At 40.0% G+C, this 19,119-nt stretch overlaps 1 protein-coding gene and 1 long non-coding RNA gene across 3 annotated transcripts in view; one reads left to right on the forward strand and one right to left on the reverse strand.

Annotated features, from left to right (window-relative positions):
- LOC108712987 (potassium/sodium hyperpolarization-activated cyclic nucleotide-gated channel 3) overlaps positions 1-4,878 on the forward strand; it is a 43,952-nt gene extending 39,074 nt beyond the window's left edge. Inside the window, exons 7-8 of the mRNA XM_018255590.2 lie at positions 2,842-3,006; positions 3,788-4,878. Coding sequence (XP_018111079.1) covers positions 2,842-3,006; positions 3,788-4,878 — 1,256 coding nt within the window. The remainder of the gene's footprint in view (positions 1-2,841; positions 3,007-3,787) is intronic.
- The window catches only part of LOC108712988, a 76,038-nt gene extending 63,332 nt beyond the window's left edge, over positions 1-12,706 (reverse strand). For both annotated transcript variants that reach the window (XR_005966649.1, XR_005966648.1), the window contains exons 1-2: positions 9,351-12,706; positions 6,849-6,917 (exon numbers count right to left, since the gene is read on the reverse strand). This is a non-coding gene — a long non-coding RNA (uncharacterized LOC108712988). The remainder of the gene's footprint in view (positions 1-6,848; positions 6,918-9,350) is intronic.
- Positions 12,707-19,119: the final 6,413 nt, after the last annotated feature.

The raw sequence follows: 19,119 nt of genomic DNA on the forward strand, positions 1-19,119 counted from the left end.
GTGATTGAAAGTTGTTTGAAAAGTTTGCCTGCAGTGTTTAAGTGACACCACTGGGTGGCAGTGTTGTATTACAGTTGGGTTTGGGAATGTTTCATCTGTTAGAAAGTTGATAGGCACATGTACAAAAGTTGGGAAAGCAGGGAATGGGCGGTTAATGTTAATTGGGAAAGTATTTAAAGGGGAGACACACCCAAGGTGTGTGTGTCGTGTAGTTTACAGATAGACAGTTACAAGGCATAGGTGTAAAAGTACTAGGTACTTGAGTTAGCTAGATGGTAGCTAAGAGAAAATGGGTAGCCGTCACCCCAACAAGGATCATTAGAGGCTTAGAAGCCGCGGTTCAACCATAGTGGGGACCAAGTGTGTAGGCAGGATCTAGCGGACAACCCAAGCAGAGGTCAAAGAAAAATGGAAAGCTCAGACTTGAAGCGGTGTCAGCCTGGCTGAAGGAGGAAGGTGGCACAAGGTAAAAGTCCTGGTTCGGGCAAGGTGGAGGGTCACAGGTTGTGTGACGGACTACCTGACCCGCTAGGTGGTGCATAAGGACCTTGGTTGGGTTTGTGGATCCTGGAAATCTTGGGAGCTTCCTGTTAAAGTTTACGTGTGTCGCTGGAGGTGTTCTGACCGTTTATTTTGTGAGTTTCCCTGTAAGCTGTTGAATAAAAACTATTTTTTCTTCAAGTTCAAATTTGGTGTACTTGGCCTTTAAATCAACCGGAGGGCCCCTTACATGTATGCCACAGAATAACTTCATATACATGTCATTTTGGCTTCTCTATGGTCAAAGTATTTACTTGGGACAAACACTAAGGGGCCGATTCACTAAGCTCGAGTGAAGGATTCGAATGAAAAATACTTCGAATTTCGAAGTATTTTTTGGGTACTTCGACCATCGAATGGGCTACTTCGACCTTCGACTACGACCTTCGACTTCGATTCGAACGAAAAATCGTTCGACTATTCGACCATTCGATAGTCGAAGTACTTTCCCTTTAAAAAAAACTTCGACCCCCTACTTCGGCAGATAAAACCTACCGAAGTCAATGTTAGCCTATGGGGAAGGTCCCCATAGGCTTGCTAAACTTTTTTTGATCGAAGGATTTTCCTTCGATCGTTGGATTAAATCCTTCGAACTGTTCGATTCGAAGGATTTAATCGTTCGATCGAACGAAAAATCCTTCGATCGATCGAACGAACGTTTAGCGCTAAATCCTTCGACTTCGATATTCGAAGTCGAAGGATTTCAATTCGAGGGTCGAATTTCGAAGTATTTTTTACTTCGAAATTCGACCCTTAGTGAATCTGCCCCTAACCATCTGGCCTTAGATTCTGCATTCTGTATTATCTAGGCCTATAGAGCTGCACATTGGGGCACCCTCACAGACCATCCATTCAGCCATTCATAACATAGATGTGCCTGAAAACCAATGGTCTCTGAGCAAAATCTTCAGTGTGAGACGTATTGTACTAGGAACCAGTGCATAGGCACATGCTTATTAGTATTAACAGTTTTATATTAGGAACAGCCAGTCTCTACAGTTTAGAATTGTGACCCAACAATCAGGTAAGTTTAGGGTGCAAGACATTTTGCTCTATATATTCTGTCTTGCAGTTAGCATTCCAAACCTGCAGATAATGGGATGAGGAATCTAATAAAATCAGACTTTTGCCAGGCTTCTCTCTGTGTGGATACACCTTAAACCCAGTCTATAAAACATCAAGTAGGGTTTCACCCAGCCCAACACTAGCAAGGGAACATCATTATTTCGGCAGCACAATTTCTTTTCCTTTATTCATTTTCAACAACATTAAGCCTTATAGGAATAAAGTACAACATATTTTCTGGCTTTTTGACCAAGTCACTTTCACAAGTAATTTATAGCAACTGCAGTTGTTACAGCTCACAACTGTAATCTGGAAATATGGATATAATTGGAGAAATGGAGATTAGGGAATCTTTGCTGAAATGAAAATTGCTTCTCTTAACCCAATATTTGATAGTTTTGCATGTGCAAAAGGTAAATAAATGACAATGATGTGAACTTAATTGGCCCTCTTTTTTTCTTTTTACCTTTGGGCTCTAGCCCTGGCAGACATAGCAATGAGCACTATTGCATGAAACATTATACCTCATCTCCTATTATATTCATGGGCCACATAAGAAAGCTTGCTAATGTTGATCCATGAGTGAAACTACATACTCAGCTTACCCATTTGTTCCCATGGAAGTCAGATGTGTGAGGTGATCCCTATAAGAGAATACCCTTGAACACAACATACAGCAGTGCTGCTGAAAAATGGGCAGTGCACTCAGTCAGTTCAACATTGTGCACCTCAGGGGTAAACTGTCGTTTTGTATTTGTTACTCTTAAGATGTGATTTAAATTTTGGTCACTAGGTAGCAGCAACCCCTAAACCCAATGACTTTAGCTGGGAAGGAGTCCTAGGCCAGCTTATTAACAGCCTTTTCAGTTTATTTCCTCATTTGCATCCTAGCCCTTGAAAATGGCACAAACAGCACACAACAAGTCATAATAAGTGCTTACCCTAAATCACACTGACAATGTAGTGTTCTTGCAGAGAATCATAATGACATTAATCACCATTAATTACAGCACTCCAGAAGACTCACTCAGAGCTGCTATTTGAAGAAAGACAAAGCAATCATTATGGATGAAAAACATGAAATTATGTGTATGCTTTTGCACTTTCTTCCAGCATCCATTAAAATTAGTTAAATGAGTGTGTGTGTGTGTGCATACTGTATAAATAACATGAGTGTTATAAGGATAATGAATTTATAGCAGTATATATTGAGATTTTTTTTGTTTTGCTTTACAGAGATTTGCCTCCTGACCCGTGGCAGGCGTACTGCGAGCGTCAGAGCTGACACTTATTGTCGACTATATTCACTGAGTGTTGACCACTTCAATGAGGTTCTTGAAGAGTACCCCATGATGAGACGTGCCTTTGAAAGTGTGGCACTAGATCGTTTAGACAGAATTGGTAAATATCATGTTTTGTCTACATAACTGTAAAAAGTAACTGCTTTTTTTGTTCCAGTCCCTGTTCTTTTCTTCAAAATATAGATATTTTATAAAGTTTTACTTACCTATAAAACCTACAATGTGACAATCACTCCCTTTTCCACTGACTGACTGTGGACTCCTGGGCACACTCTGATATATGTCCCAGTATCCTCACATGCAAAATATGTGGACCGTGAACTTTATATATTAATTATTTTTGCCATATTAGTGCAGAGATATTTGGTGCTGGATTTACATAATGTGGGGCCACAAGTTGCAGTAGAAAATATACAGTTATCTTTATTGACCAGTCTGTACAGTACTACTTATCTTGCTTTGTATGAACTTTATCCAGTGCAATCAAAGCATATACTAATATGTTACTAACCCATGGAGAGACATATTATATTGTTATCCAAGCCAAAAAAGCAGTTTAGTAACTAGGTTGTCTCAGAATGAATTAGCCAAAGCACTGTGAGTGTAGGATAGTATCAGTGACACCATCAGCAGTGGTAATGGCACATTCTGCCAGACAACCATGTCCAAGACATACAAAGCTGATATAAATTCCTAGCAAGGGGAAGTCATCCTTGGTTCACAATTGTATACTGAACTAGACACTTGATTATGTTTTTTTACAAGTACTGTTTGACACATTTCAAGTATTTTTGGCTACAATTTACTTAAGGGGTAAATCTGTCTAAGTAAATATGGAAGCTACATATAATGCATATGATTCCCTTGCATGATCTATGCAGGTAAAAAGAACTCAATTCTTCTGCACAAAGTACAGCATGACCAACGCTCTGGGGTGCTCAACTACCATGAGAATGAGATCATCCAGCAGATAGTGCAGCATGACCGTGAGATGGCTCAAGGACCCCGCTGCAGTCAGACTGAAGGGGACTCTGCTTCATTACCAGCCACACCAGTTATCTGGACTCCACTGGTACAGGCACCCCTACGAGCTGCAGCTGCTACAACATCAGTGGCTATACCCCTCACCCACCAGCGCATACAAGCCACCATCTTCCGGCCAGCCCCCAATGCACTAGGTGTAACAGCACGTGGATTACGACAAGCTCAGAGAACTGCTCTCCCTACACACATAATAGGCATTGAGGCAGCAGTGTCTCAGCCATCTTCTTTTCATGTACACCAGCTGGCAGGGTTCTCAGCAGCTGCCTGTGTGAGTACTGCTCCTCCACCATCTGTGCCACCTCTTCAGAGACATGCAGCAAAGCACCTGTCTACATGTTTCCCACCAGCTGAGCCTCTGCAGTTGACAAAAGGTGAAGCCAACTCTTTCATATCCCTTTCACCTGAACTTTCACAATCAGACCAGCAGTTTCAACCTCCCTCATCTGGACAGTGCCAAAACCCTGTTAGTCATTCATTAGATACCCATTTACCAGGAGTGTCTGAGCCACAATGGGTGCTGCCTCCTCCTCCACATAAAGCAGACTCTTCCGGGAAAGCCACTTCAGTACTCAGTCCCGGACCAGTCCGGACCATTCAAATAAGAGGTTCTTCACGATCTCTTCTCCTTCCTGAAAGTACTGCACTCTCAAATTTCCCCAACAGTTGTACAGCCCTTCCCCTCAACTGGCTAAGGCAGGATGGTCGTCCCATCTCTGTGTCACAGCCCTCTTTGCCTCAAGCACCAGCATCAGGTTTGCCAAACTTTCCACAGCAATTTATTCCTGATTTTTATTCACTTCCCAGGAGTGAGAAATCAAATTTAGGACATGTAACACTACCACAAAAAGGTCCCTCAGTGTTAGGTTTGGGCATACAGAGTATTTGTGGAGAAGACCTTTCCCATTCCAAACTCCCTAGTAACCTTTGACCATATTAATTGCTAGAGAACTGCAGAATGTTAAATATCTTCTAATGGGAGACTTGCAGGGCTTTGCTTTATAAACTCTTTTTCTAAGCATATGCAGATCACTGCTTTGAAAATTCTGGGTCATCAGTAATACTCAAGCAAACCATCAACAATACTGATGATCAAGAGTATTTAGTATATGTGTCTACCAAACAGGTTCTGGATTCCTTTAAAAATATAGCAAGACAGCATTTGATGCAAAACAACTGTGATTTATAAAACAGTGGTCAGGGGTCAAACTGCAGAAGTGGTTTTAGAGTAGGATAAAAAAAGATAAGACTTGGCAGGATAAGAGGAATTGAAGCTGCATTTTCTAAACCCTGTGAATCCATATTAGAGATTCAAAACTTCAGTTGCCGAATGATATTATAGATGATTCTATTCCATTATAAAGACTCTACTAATACTGTATATTATCCACATTAATGGCTAGAAAGATATCCAGACTAGACTATCCTTCTTGTCCATTTCAAGTGTAACTAAACATAAAACAGCTTTTTGTTATTTATTGTTTGAATTAAATTGAGCTAGAAAATGTGTCACGGGGCTTATGTCACACTGAGGGGCCTATTTATCATGCTGTGTAAAACGGTGGAGAAAAACATCACAGGTGATGTTGCCCATAGCAACCAATCAAATCTTTGCTTTTGCTTTCTGACTTGTAGGTGAACTCTAGTTGCTGATTGCCACCTGATGGCAGTGGTAGTCAAACTTAATAATAACAGGAATGACAAGTATGAATGCTTTTAGCATTTTGGAGCTGTTAACTTCCCTTTGTCAGGAATAAAGTGATAAAGAAACACAAGTGTAACATCTTAAAGGAACCATAACACCAGAAAAAAAGGTGTTTGAAAGTAATAAAAATCGTATGTACAATGTTGAACTGACTGAGTGCACTGGTACAACTTGTGTATTTGATTCAGAAAAACTACTATAAAACGAAGCTGCTGTGTGACCATGGGGCAGCCATTCAAAGCTGAAAAAGGAGACAAGGCACAGGATACACAGTAGATAACAGATAAACTCTCTAGTCTACAATACGTTTCTTCAAAACATATCTGTTACTCAATACAACAGCTTATTTATATGACTTATAATAGTGTTTCTGAAGCAAAGACACCAGTTTTATCAGTGCAGGGCAACAGTACATTATATTGTCATTCCTTTAAAACATTTTAATTTTTAGATGTTACTGTTCCTTTAAAATCACACTGTGATGTTGTCACTTTATTCCTGACAAAGGGGGGGTTATAGTCCCAGAATGCTGAGCTTCATCACAAGCCAGTCTGTGGCTCAATAAAAACTTTAATGCATGCAAGTTCCTGTTGGTATTCAGGATATAGCCACATTCAGTTGTAAAAAAAGAGTTTGGGAGCAAGCATGAAAAAAAAGTCCCTGGGATGTGGAACAAGGGCTATGGTCAGCCATTTGGTAGCCACTATGTGAACTTGCAGTCTAAAGAAGATTCTGTTTGGCAGTACATCTGGTTTTTATACAACCAACACTTGCCTCCAAGCCTGGAATTCAAAAATAAGCACCTGCTTTGAGGCCAATGGGAGCAACAGCCAAGGGGTTGGTGAGCAACATGTTACTCATGAACCACTGGTTGGGGATCACTGAGCCACATAATAAAGCCTAGCCAGACACCCAGGGAACTGGAGCACCACTAGCAATGCTGGATAAACAGAATGCAGCTAGTGTGACATTTGACATTAGTCTAAGATAACAAAAAACACCCTTTAATGTTAACAATACATTCTGTTTTGAATACTTCTTGCTACACACATTTTTATAGAGTCACAGTTAAGATCTGGCTTATTAGTACTTACTTAATGAGTAATAAAACTCTAACAGGTGGTTTCCAGATAAAGTAAAGTATACAGTAAACAATCAAACATTACATTTTAGTAACTGGCATTTACAGTACTTACCTGGATCTATATTTTACAACTGGAAGCCAACACTTGGTTTTCACTAATATTTTCCTGCAGCCCCTTAACCTAGAGAAACCACAGAATGCTTAATATACAAATGCAGTTGATACGTGCTACTCTTGACTAGTTGTAAGGCAGTGAGATGGAATAGGAAATATCAATAGTCTCTTTTCTAACTAACATTTTTTTTGTACAAAGGCTCTTTATGTTTAGTTACACTTTAATTTGAACTCACAACAAAGCACAATCCAAACAACAGAACCTCTCACTGATCAAGTACTCCCTGAGAATATATCTATTTCTTTTAATCAAATAATTGGTTGATAAAAAAATGTTAAAGGCATATTTATCACTTTATAATTTTTCATATCCAATTTAAGCTTGTTGTTTCGCAACCCTTGTTTTGCTTCCACTGGCAAAGTGAGAGGGGATATTGCTGCAGTGTTACCCTTGCTTCCATTTACTTCATTAAGGCTTTGTGCATATCTGCATGTGGCCTCCTCCAATCAGTATCCAAAAACTGAATGCAACCTGGTTTTGTTGGAAACAGTTGTATCATGTGATTGCACTGAAAACAGTTTCCAATCTGAGTTGCATACAAAGCAAACAAATAGATCAATGGCATGATACTTGGTCCGACAAGTCAAACCAAACAAGTTACAGAATGTATCCTAAGGTATTGATAGTGACCAGCATAGAAATGCATTACAGTGCCATGATATTGCTGGGTGAATCTGTAAAATAGTGTGCATAAGCACTTCCACAACCACTAAAAGCACAAACACGAAAGCCAGATTACGTATACATGATTTGATATATTTGCTAATTGTGTCTCTTTAAGGTGTGTTATCTTTTCGTATGCTGTGCATTTGGTTTACTAACATGCAATTAATGCATTCATATTGTATATCACACACATAATTGTGTTCAATTTGGCATTTTCAAGTAGAGCCAATGGTGTCAAGAGTGGAGATTGGTGTTTTATTGGGATCCCATCTTAAATACATTGCAGGTTCAATAATTATAGTCATTCAGCATATGAATATCTGTTTGGCTGCTCATTGTTTCCAGTTGACATCTTTAAAGGAAAAGTGTTTTAAATGTAATGTATTGTTGCCTTGCACTGGTAAAACTGGTGTGTTGGCTTCAGAAACACTAATATAGTTCATATAAACAAGCAGCTGTGTAGTCATGGAGACAGCCATTCAAGCACAGGATACACAGTAGATAAGAGATAAGTTCCGAAATTGTATACTGCAGAGCTTATCTGCTGTATATCCTGTGCCTGGTCTCCTTTTTCAGCCTGGAATTGCTGCCCCCAAAGCTACACAGCAGCATATTTACATAGACTATAGTAGAGTTTCTGGAACAAACACACCAGTTTTACCAGTGCAGGGAAATAGTACCATATATTTTCATTACTTTAAAAGACCCATTTTTTGTTGTTACTGTCCCTTTAATGCATCTTGCACCGTTTAAATTAGGGATGCACGGAATCCAGGATTCGGTTCGGGATTCGGCCTTTTTCACCAGGATTCTGATTCGGCCGAATCCTTCTGCCCGACTGAACCGAATCCTAATCCTAATTTGCATATGCAAATTATTGGTGGGAGGGAAATTGAGTGACTTTTTGTCACAAAACAAGGAAGTAAAAGAGGTTTTCCCCTTCCCACCCCTAATTTGCATATACAAATTCGGATTCGGTTCGGTATTTTTTTTAATTTCCACCATTACTATACAGTAGCTTGTTTATATGAACTATAGTAGTGTTTCTGAAGCAAACACATCAGTTTTAACAGTGCACGGCAACACTACATGATATTTTCATTACTTTCATTTTTTGGTGTTACTGTTCCTTTAAAAAAGACTCAGCCAGTAGAGATTGCTATAGATTGTGTTATATCAGACCCCAACCCCCATTGTTTTCAGAGGGCGTTACCCCCAGCTATGTTAGTTGCAATAGAAGATTTAGGGCTCTTACACATGAGCGTTCTGACCTGCGCTCCCCTGCGTTCCGTTTTTTGGCGTTCAGCCGCAGGGGAGCGCAGGAATAGACGCAAGTCATTATTTGAAATGGGGCTGTACTCACTCAGGCGCGTGTAGGCGCCGAACGCAGGAAAAATGCAGCATGTTGCGTCTGAACCTGCGTTCGGCGCCTACACGCGCCTGAGTGAGTACAGCCCCATTTCAAATAATTACTTGCGTCTATTCCTGCGCTCCCCTGCAGTTGAACGCCAAAAAACGGAGCGCAGGTCAGAACGCTCATGTGTAAGAGCCCTTAGTTAGGCATTCCTAACTTACACCCTTGTCTCTTTCCATTTTTAATTATTACCATACTATGTGTGTGTGTAAATTTTATATATATATATATATATATATATATATATATATATATATATACGATAACTTAGCAATAACTCCTTACAGTAGACACCCAGTGACATCCACACAACTGTAATATAAATCCATATGTTGTGTAGCAGAAGTAAAGCAACTTACAGTTAGTATTCAATAATTCGAACAGCCATCTCAACTGACCCACTGGCACAGACGTCTTGCCCTTTGCAGCCAAGTTTTAGCCTCACTCAGGGGTTCAGTCCATACGTTATTCTCCAACAGACTTGGCACAGGAGTATATCCAAAACTCTTTTTCCTCAGAGGCCATTACCTCACACACTTCCTGGTTCCTTGCCAGAGAGCTCTTTTCCCTCAGGGCGTGACATCACTTCCCTCAGCTGCACTTAATTAGCACTGCAGATTGTTCTAAGCATCTGTAATTCTCTTGACATTCTGAGTCTCATGAAGCATTCTGGGAGATATGTACCTTCTTTCCAGAGTTTAGGATGCGAAAGTTGCAAAACACACACAAAGCAGACCATGTGATGGGGGGACTTGAACACAGGGTCGGCTTCTTCTGGTGAGGGTGGGGGTTGCAGGCATGAGCGCTATGTGAGGCAGGCCCCTCCGAAGATTTTTTTTATGACGGGATACGGGGGGTAGTGCTCTTGTTATGCCACTGTTTCTGTAAGTCCCTCTTTTTTTCAGCAATAAGTAACACTATTTCTACTGCAATCTTTGAAATAAATCCAACCTAAATCCAGAATAAGGTTCCCATGTCAGGAAGCCAGGTTCCACTATTAGCAAAGCATCAACATACTTCTTTATGCAATACAGCTACCCTTATTTATAGTACAGAAGTACAAAAGAACAGCTTTGCATGTGAAGTTGCTGTTGGTACTGCCATGCATTTTATTCAGCTTGTTTTATTTCATAAATAGGGGTGTCGCTGCCCTGCTGAATACCTATATTGGGGATAGATTTATAAACTCTCCTCCAAAAGAAGCTGTACAGTAGGTACACCTGTTACAGGGACTTGCCCCATAAACTTTGTAGATGACATAATAAACACAAGGATGTTTCTCTGCACTGAATTGCATTGAGATGCGCATTCATTTATTCTTTAGATTGTGTGAGCATATACAGTGCAAAGGCAACAATGGATGTAAATAATGGTGTCAGTTAAAATTGCATTTGTTCTGTTGTTACTGCTTTATAACATCTAAATGCTATGTACAGTGAATTCACCAAAATTAAGGGTGTAATCCAGTGGCAAATTAATGACCTAGGCTAAATCCACACAGGCCACCCTCTAGGCTACTGCTGGGTCTGGATGCATGCAGATTCAGGCATGAGTGCACCCAAGCTCTCTACGGTGGGTAATAATAAATATTAAAAGAAATATTAAAAGAAAATTGATGGGCCTCTGATCACAATGGGCCCCTGGGCTAGCATAACCTGTGCATTAATCTGCCCCTGGTGTAACCAAAAATGATGATGGGTCACATGACAATAGAGCAGATGTTCTAAGCCAAAGATTTGTTTTAGGATACTGTAAATTTGGTTTATGTGGGATCTTTGTAAAATGCCTTCTCATCTCCATTCTAAAATAGATCTTCTAATGGTTAAAAATATAAATGGTATGCCATTTATTGCATTATTGTAAACTATGGCTGATTTTCTTTACCATCCAAATCAGTTTCAGAGTCTTTATTATAGATGTTATGCTGGTTTTTATTTTATATCTTATTAAATGGAGAATTAGCTTTGCAGAACTATTAGCAATAAATGAAGATTATAAGAATGTGTGATGACTAATAGTTCTAAAACTAGGTTTTAGAGCTTCCCTTTCTAGACAGGTGGAGCTGTTGGCAATAAAGCACCTGTATTGTCTCAATATCTATGCACCGCCTCTGAGGCATCAGCATGGACAGCCCCATACCAAATGCAGCATAATGCTCACAAATAGTGAATCAGGTCTGTCATAGAACTGAAGCAGCTAAACCTTTCCCTTGTACTAGACACATTTAAAGCACTTAATTTTTAGAATTCACTTTCATTGGCCTCTAGGTTATTTGTATGCAGTTGGATAGAGAGGAACATTAAGGCATGGGCCCCATGGCTTGCCTTTATAAGCAATACTGTGTTTCTGTCCTTGTGCCTTCACTCCCCAAGCGGTGAACATGCAGCAAATGTGACCCATGGGAGCCCCATACATCTGACATGGGATGTGTCTGCCATAGCTGCAGCCTTGCACCCATTCCCACACCTGCACTTTCCTTGTTGCAATAACTGCTTCTGCTGTGCTGCACACACACCTGTATCAGAGAGTGCCTTGTTGTTGCTGTATTACAGACCAGAGTATTAACTATGCTTGTCTTTGCTTTCATCCATTCTTTACATCATGCCAAACTCATTGATTTATGCTAAACTGATAGGGAACAGCAAGAATTAAACGCTAGGCCTTCCCACCAATATCAATACCCAATAATCAGCCCAAGGGCAGAGAGCAGTGGGATATTGTGAGCATTCATATATTTACAGGCCCTGCAGTGAATATTATTTTACACAAGCAATCTAGTGAAATACAATAAATATTAAGCAGCCGTTGTCTAATAATATTATTAGATTTTAAACAAATCAGTAACAAATATCAGGTAACAGACTAGTGTTATTCTTATAGCAGCATCTTTATTCTTTCTTGTATTCAAACTCCCAGAGCCATAATAAGTGCCAGTAGGTACATACAGTGTAACCAGGTGAAACGTGCCTAGGAGTGCAGAACTAAAGTGAAAATAAGTTGGATGTATGAAATGACTTTTATACCCAGGATTCTGAATATGTTTCCATTATCCCTGCAGAGGTTCTATATTTCTAACTGGCTGCAGGGTCTTCCCAGACAGACAGACAGACAGAAGCAATGATAATAGGTGCCTATACTGTACCCAGTGAAAGCTTCTGAACATTTCAGTTCTTTGCAAACCAATGCCAACATGAACAATTGACATGATATTTTCTTATTTTATCTTATTAGGGTAAGGAGGAACACTGTCAGTTTTTAGATATGGTTATTAGGGGAAAAGACGTTATTTTGGAAAACTGAATACATGGGGGGACATACAAGTGCCAGAAGTCTCTAGAACAGGCTAGGCAGCTGTTAGCTAACCCTATGTCAATGTAATAGGACCTGCAAGATGCCAATTACCTCACTTCCCACTATAGACTATAAGGCACATGCTGTAAGACTGATGCTGAGGATTGTTGCAGGGGTGAAACAGACTGTAAAGGTGGCCATACATGCTACAATTATGATCTTGCCCACAAGCTTTGGTTGTACGAAACATCTTTCATCCACTCTACTAACGTTAAAGGAGAACTAAACCCTACAAATTAATATGGCTAAAAATGCCATATTCTATATAACGAACATATTGCATCAGCTTAACGTTTCAGCTCCTCAATAGCAGCAATGATACAAGACTTCAAACTTGTCATACGGGGTCACCATCTTGGAAAGATGCTCAGTGGGCTCTGAGCAGCTGTTGAGAAGCTAAGCTTAGGGGTCGTCACAAATTATCAAGCAGAAAATGAGGTTGGCCTGTAATATAAGATGATGCTACAAGGCTAATTATTAAATTGTGATACTAGTTGCACTGGTTTCTGTGCTGCCATGTAGCAATTATCTGTATTAAATACTTATCAGCCTTATATTGTGACATTTATTTTGTATGTGTACTGTATACTGTGAGTTGGACCCTAAGCTCAGTTAGTGACAGCAGCACAAAGCATGTGCAGTGAATCAGCAGAAAAGAAGACAGGGAGCTACTGGGGCATCTTTGGAGGTACAGATCTTCCCTGCTAAAGGGCTGTGGTTGCCTTGGTTTGGTACAGAAACTCAGAACATAATATACAACATTTCTAGCCTACTTCTTTAGTTAAGCTTTACCTCTCTTTTAAGAGCTGAATCGTCAGATATACAGGTAAAAACAAAAATAATTTTTTAGCTCTATCTGATTCAGCATTAACGTTACGATGTTGTGGAACCTTCAAAGGTTTCAGTCCTGCCTGATCGACAAGACGACTGATATTCAAGGCTTTTTACCGATATAGGTCGCTATGTCTCCCACAACACATGCAATGATTATTGTACGAAAGATACGGTGCATCTATGGCCACCTAAAGAGTGGCAGCTGCAAATTCAGGTCCGATAGATTGATCTACAGCTTAGCCAGATGGAAACTTGATTTTCCTGTTGGATGGAGAATCCTCGCTCTGGCGACTCCATTGTAATCCCATCATTTGGCCCTAAGGTCAATGATCGGATTAAAACTGATATTGGGGGAAAGATCTGCTTATATGGCAACCTCACCAAACAAGTGACTCTCATACAGTAGGGTATGGCCAGTTTATGGGATGAGATGAGATTGTTCCACTTAAGCCGAGTGTTTTCCAAATGTGAATTTTGCAGATCTGGAGAGGCTTCAGCAGACTCTTGACTCCTTATACCTGCTAGTGGCTGCATCGGTACCAAGTCTTTGCATTGTAATGCTAGCTTTTTATTTGAAGGCAATTTCAAATGATAAATAACAATAATATTTAGATAGCGGTAATTGTCATTTCAGTTGTGATGCCGAAGCCTGGGTATGAGAACAGGAGTCCTTGATTAAGAGGTGCTAGAGTAGAAATGTTGTACAGTCCATGAGATTTAGAGATTTCTTTGTAAATCTAGCAGTGACCAATGACTGACAAAAGTATCATGTATCATGATTGCCTATGGATTTACACAATCAGAGAATATTTCAGCAGCTTAAAGGAACACTATCATTTTATATCTGTAAATGATAAGATAAAAAGTACATCCATATCAAGAAGCTTTCGTTCTGATTAAGGGTAAGGTCACACGGGAAGAGTCGCCTGGCGACTAATCACCTCTTCTTCTGGGCGACAATCTCCCCAAATTGCTTTCCCGTGCCTTCATTTTCCGAAGTTTCCTCGTGAGGTATTTGTTTGTATGCCTAGGGAATAGCAAAGCTGTCTGTAAACACTGTAGTTAGCACTCTCTTAGGCTAAAGGTCACACTGGGCGATTTGGGGAGATTTAGTCGCCTGGCGACTAATCGCCTCGTCTTTGCGGCAACCAATCTCCCCTAATGCCTTACCTCTGTCTTGCGCCAGCTAAAATGAAAAGTCACCTGCGGCATGGCACACGTGTCGCTTCGTATTCCGAAGTCGGAGGATTATGAGAGATTGTTCGCCGCAAAGACGAGCCGATTAGTCGCAGGCGACTAAATCTCCCCAAATCGCCCAGTGTGACCTTACCCTTATCCAAGCTGCCCTACCATAGAATTGTCTAATTCCAATGGAGAGAGTACTCAAAAGTGTTATCATTTATCAAGAAGATAGTGATCAGAATGGAGAGGGCTGCTTTCAATGACATCTAAAGCCTTTGCAACAGTGTTATGTGTTAAAGTGATTTGTATTACTCCCTATAATTTATGGGTTGGATTATAAACAGAACTGGGATATTAGTAATGACAATTTTTTTTTTTTAAAGTGCCAAACTATTCCAGTATGCTGTATGAACTAAACAAATCAAAGCAACTCTAATTGCTAAAAAAAAAAAAAATATATAAAGGGGTGAAAGAAGCGCAAGTGCCCCTTTAACATTGCTTGTGTATTATGGGATGGAGACAGTACCTATCAGATTTCATTATCATCGAGATACAGTTAATCCATAAGGGTCAGGCCACACAGGGCGTTTTGGGGAGATTTGGTTGCCTGGCGACTAATCGCCTCGTTTTTGTTGCAACCAATCTCCCCAAACACCTTCCCTGACTCTGCGCCGGCTAAAATGAAAAAAAAACGCCGGCGCTAATTACAAGCGGCGGTTCGTTTTCCGGTCGCCCGAAGTTTCCTCGTGAGGCAACTTCGGAAAACGAATCGCCGTGTATGATTAGCGCCAGCGTTTTTTCATTTTAGCCGGCGCAGAGTCAGGGAAGGCGTTTGGGGAGATTGGTCACCGCAAAAACGAGGCGATTAGTCGCCAGGCGACCAAATCTCCCCAAAACGCCCTGTGTGCACTTACCCTAAGCAAACATTTGACTGTATCTTATTTTCTTATCTGACTGCAAAGACAACTGTATGTGCAGTTTCATGGTTCAGTACACCAGTGTTGAGGCAATGGATTCCATCTCCATTTTCTTAAAAACTGTTAAAAAGATTCTTCATGAAACATTAGAAATCAATTTACCTTGGGTTATGATTGAGTGGACAATGTTTAGAAACATCAAGGGGCCGATTCACTAAATTCGAGTGAAGGATTCGAAGTAAAAAAACTTCGAATTTCGAAGGTTTTTTTGGGCTACTTCGACCATCGAATGGACTACTTCGACTTTCGACTACGACTTCGAATCGAAGGATTCGTAGTAAAAATCATTCGACTATTCGATAGTCGAAGTACTGTCTCTTTAAAAAAAACTTCGCCCCCCTAGTTCGGCAGATAAAAGCTACCGAAGTCAATGTTAGCCTATGGGGAAAGTCCACATAGGCTTGCCTAACTTTTTTTGATCGAAGGATATTCCTTCGATCGTTGGATTAAAATCCTTCAAATCGTTTCGATTCAAAGGATTTTATCGTTCGATCGAAGGAATTATCCTTTGATTGTTCGATCGAATTTTCTGCACTAAATCCTTCGACTTCGATATTCCTAGTCGAATATCGAGGGTTAATTAACCCTCGATATTCGACCCATAGTGAATCAGCCCCCAAATGTATTCTTCTGCATGTTCCATCCCTGAATTATTCCTGGGTTTATTGATGATCGTAACTCAATGATGCCAAAGTCAAGTCCTTTGCTGGACACTGTTGAAGGAACTGATCTCTTTGATCATGAACGTGTATGTTCTGAATTGATAAAACATCAAATCGTTTTGGCAATGGACGTACTTTTATTATTTGCTGTCTGAATTCTTTTTCTTTCCCCTTGGGATATTGGGAATGTGTATACGTCTAGTCTAAAGCTCTTCTCATGAATGATAAGCTGACTCCATTCCTTAAATTCCACTTATAGGAAAAGGAGTGATGAATTCAGTCGAACGCAGTGGGTTGCTGCAAAAACTGTGCTTTTTATTTTAACACAACATGTTTCGAGCTGTACTCTTTGTCAAGTGTGACACTTGACAAAGAGCACAGCTCGAAACATGTTGTGTTAAAATAAAAAGCACAGTTTTTGCAGCAACCCACTGCGTTCGACTGAATTCATCACTCCTTTTCCTATATGTTATTGTCTTCATTGGACGGAAGCACAGTGAATGAACAGTCTAATTGAATCCGATCGATTTTCCTTAAATTCCACTGTTTATATGCAAAGCTAAATATTAAGGAGATGGCTTTGTAGAGCACTGCTCACAAAAAACTTTCATCAATCAGTTTTTAAAATTTAGGCTGAAAAATCTCCCACACTGCCAATGGATGAAATGCAGCATCCCATTATAGACATGGCATTGGCACGTGAAAGATGCCTATATCCAAACATGCAAAACACCCCCGCATGCCATTGTTATGGTAGTGCTAACCAGGCTCCCCTTTTAGACATGTATCTGGTTTAGCTGCAGGTGCTGTTGTTCTTAATAGCGGCAATTACAATTTTGCTGCAGTTAATATGAAGTATATTTAATTACAGCAATTATGATGCTTTGTCACAAAACCTGCAAATGGTATTTAAGCTCTCAGTATCAACAGTGAAATAGGACATATGCATGGTGCCCAGTGTAAACCCACTGTAATGGTTGAGAAGATTCCATGCATGGGAGTGGGGTTAGCAGAACAATAGAACAAGCTGGAAGTGCTGTGGAACCTGTCAAAAGCCCTGCCCGTGGGATCTCATGCTGTATAATGACCCAGATTCTGTGCATCTCATACTTTCCTCATATTAGGCTTAAGATGGCCATATATGCACAGATTTGGTACAAAACAATATTCTGTGTTTGGCGGGAGATGAGGCAACAGATATTGGCAAAAGACTTGAATATCGGTGGTCTCGCCGATCAGCCAACTCGTAGATCTCTAGGGTGCACTGCTAAATTGTCACATAGAGGTACAATTCTACTGTTTCTACCTGTATTTTTGATGATTCAGCTCTTTAAGTTTGTAATGACACAAACGATTGTAATTGTTATGTGTGTGGCCACATTAAGGATGTTGTAAAGACGCTTTAACAGAAGCTCCTGTACAAAAGAGATTTGCCATTATACAAACGCTGGCTGAAGGCAGAACAATACAGTTTCCGAGCCAGTGTTCCATTGTGGATATAATGAAAATATATGCGCAAATGAGGGTTTTTTGAACTAGTAGGGTAGAAGATGCTAGCGGGCTCCCTTATGATTTCATTATATGAAATTAAATGCGTGCATCAAGGCAATAGAATATCATATAAAAATGTAAGGAAATGTCATAGTGTAAAGGATCCAAGCTATTCAGGTTTCCTCACTGGAAACATGCAAGTGAGTTCTAGTTTTATTAGCCAACCATATAACAATGTCAATTGCAAACGTTGTCAAAAGAATACACTAAGCAATTTTACGTTAAAGGAGAACTATCTTAACTAAAAGCTATCACCCCCCACCACTAATCGAATCTGCACCCTGTACTGGCAAGTTGAAGATGGTGGTTGCCAAACCCCCCCTGTGCTATTCTGCACTTCCATAGCACAGTTGTGGAGGAGGGATTCTGTGGGGCATACTATTCGTTAAAAAATGTTGATGGGGTTTAGTTCTCCTTGTGTTTAGTTCTTGTGTTCAGAATAATAGCAGTGTGTTTAAAAAAGTGAATAAAGCTAAAGATCCTTATAATAGCTTTTATTTCCATACGTGCAAATGCATTGGGAACACTGCACATTCTATTCCAAATCTTCCACGTCTTTCAGGTTTTGTACCATAAAATGATTTGCCATGTAGAAATATAATTTCTACCAAAAACAGTGATTTATCAGTTTAGTGATGTCGGACTATTATTCTGAACACAGAATATGGGAGGGTATATGTCCCCTTTAACTGATTTGTCTATATTTGCAAATAACCAACCCGTGTTGAGCTGGATACACACAAGCAGATTTAGGCTGTTAATTTGCCCATGTACGAGATTACCAATGAAATATCTGCCACAAATCGGCCAGATATCTATTAGGATAGGTTTAAAATACATGTTGGGACAAAGACTGCATTGGTGCGTTGATGTGGTCCTTTCCTGATGGACCTGCACTGGCATGCATTATGATCCGATTATTGGACCATCATCCGAATGATCGCATTGGCCCAGGACATGTGTGTAGGTGGCAGATTTAAAAAAGTCGGAGTTGTCGATCTGAGCAATATCCGCTGAGATGACAACAATTCTAATACGGCTGCATCCCATGAGACTTGCACGAGGTTACAAGCTGGACAGTTTTATATGGACCAAGATTCACGAGAACAAATATATAACCTATGCTGAATAAATGACACTTATCCCTGCATTGCTGGAGAGAAAATGTGTTACTCATTTGCAGATTTTGAAATAAAAACAGATATTTTTGTTGTGAGAACATGATGCTGGTCATGATGCTTATCCGACACAAAGGAAATGCTGCGGAATTTGTGCCACTCCTGCCTATACAGTAGATTATTAGAGAAAACTATTGCACTTAAACCAGACCACATCACTTTATTTACTTGCACACACCATTCTTCTTTTCCTTAAGGCAACCTCAGTTTTTTTTAGAAATAAGAAAATATATCTCTACGTAACTACTGGTTTTGAATAAAATTTGACATAGAATAATATGTGCAAAATGCTTATTTGATTGTTGTCAAGCTTCCTGCTAGGGGTCATGTGGCAGCATTGTGTTTTGTGCAGACTGGAGAGAAACTTACTTTTTTGAAAGCTACACAAAATAA

The sequence above is a fragment of the Xenopus laevis genome, chromosome 3S, assembly GCF_017654675.1.
Source record: "Xenopus laevis strain J_2021 chromosome 3S, Xenopus_laevis_v10.1, whole genome shotgun sequence".
Lineage (NCBI taxonomy): Eukaryota > Metazoa > Chordata > Amphibia > Anura > Pipidae > Xenopus > Xenopus laevis.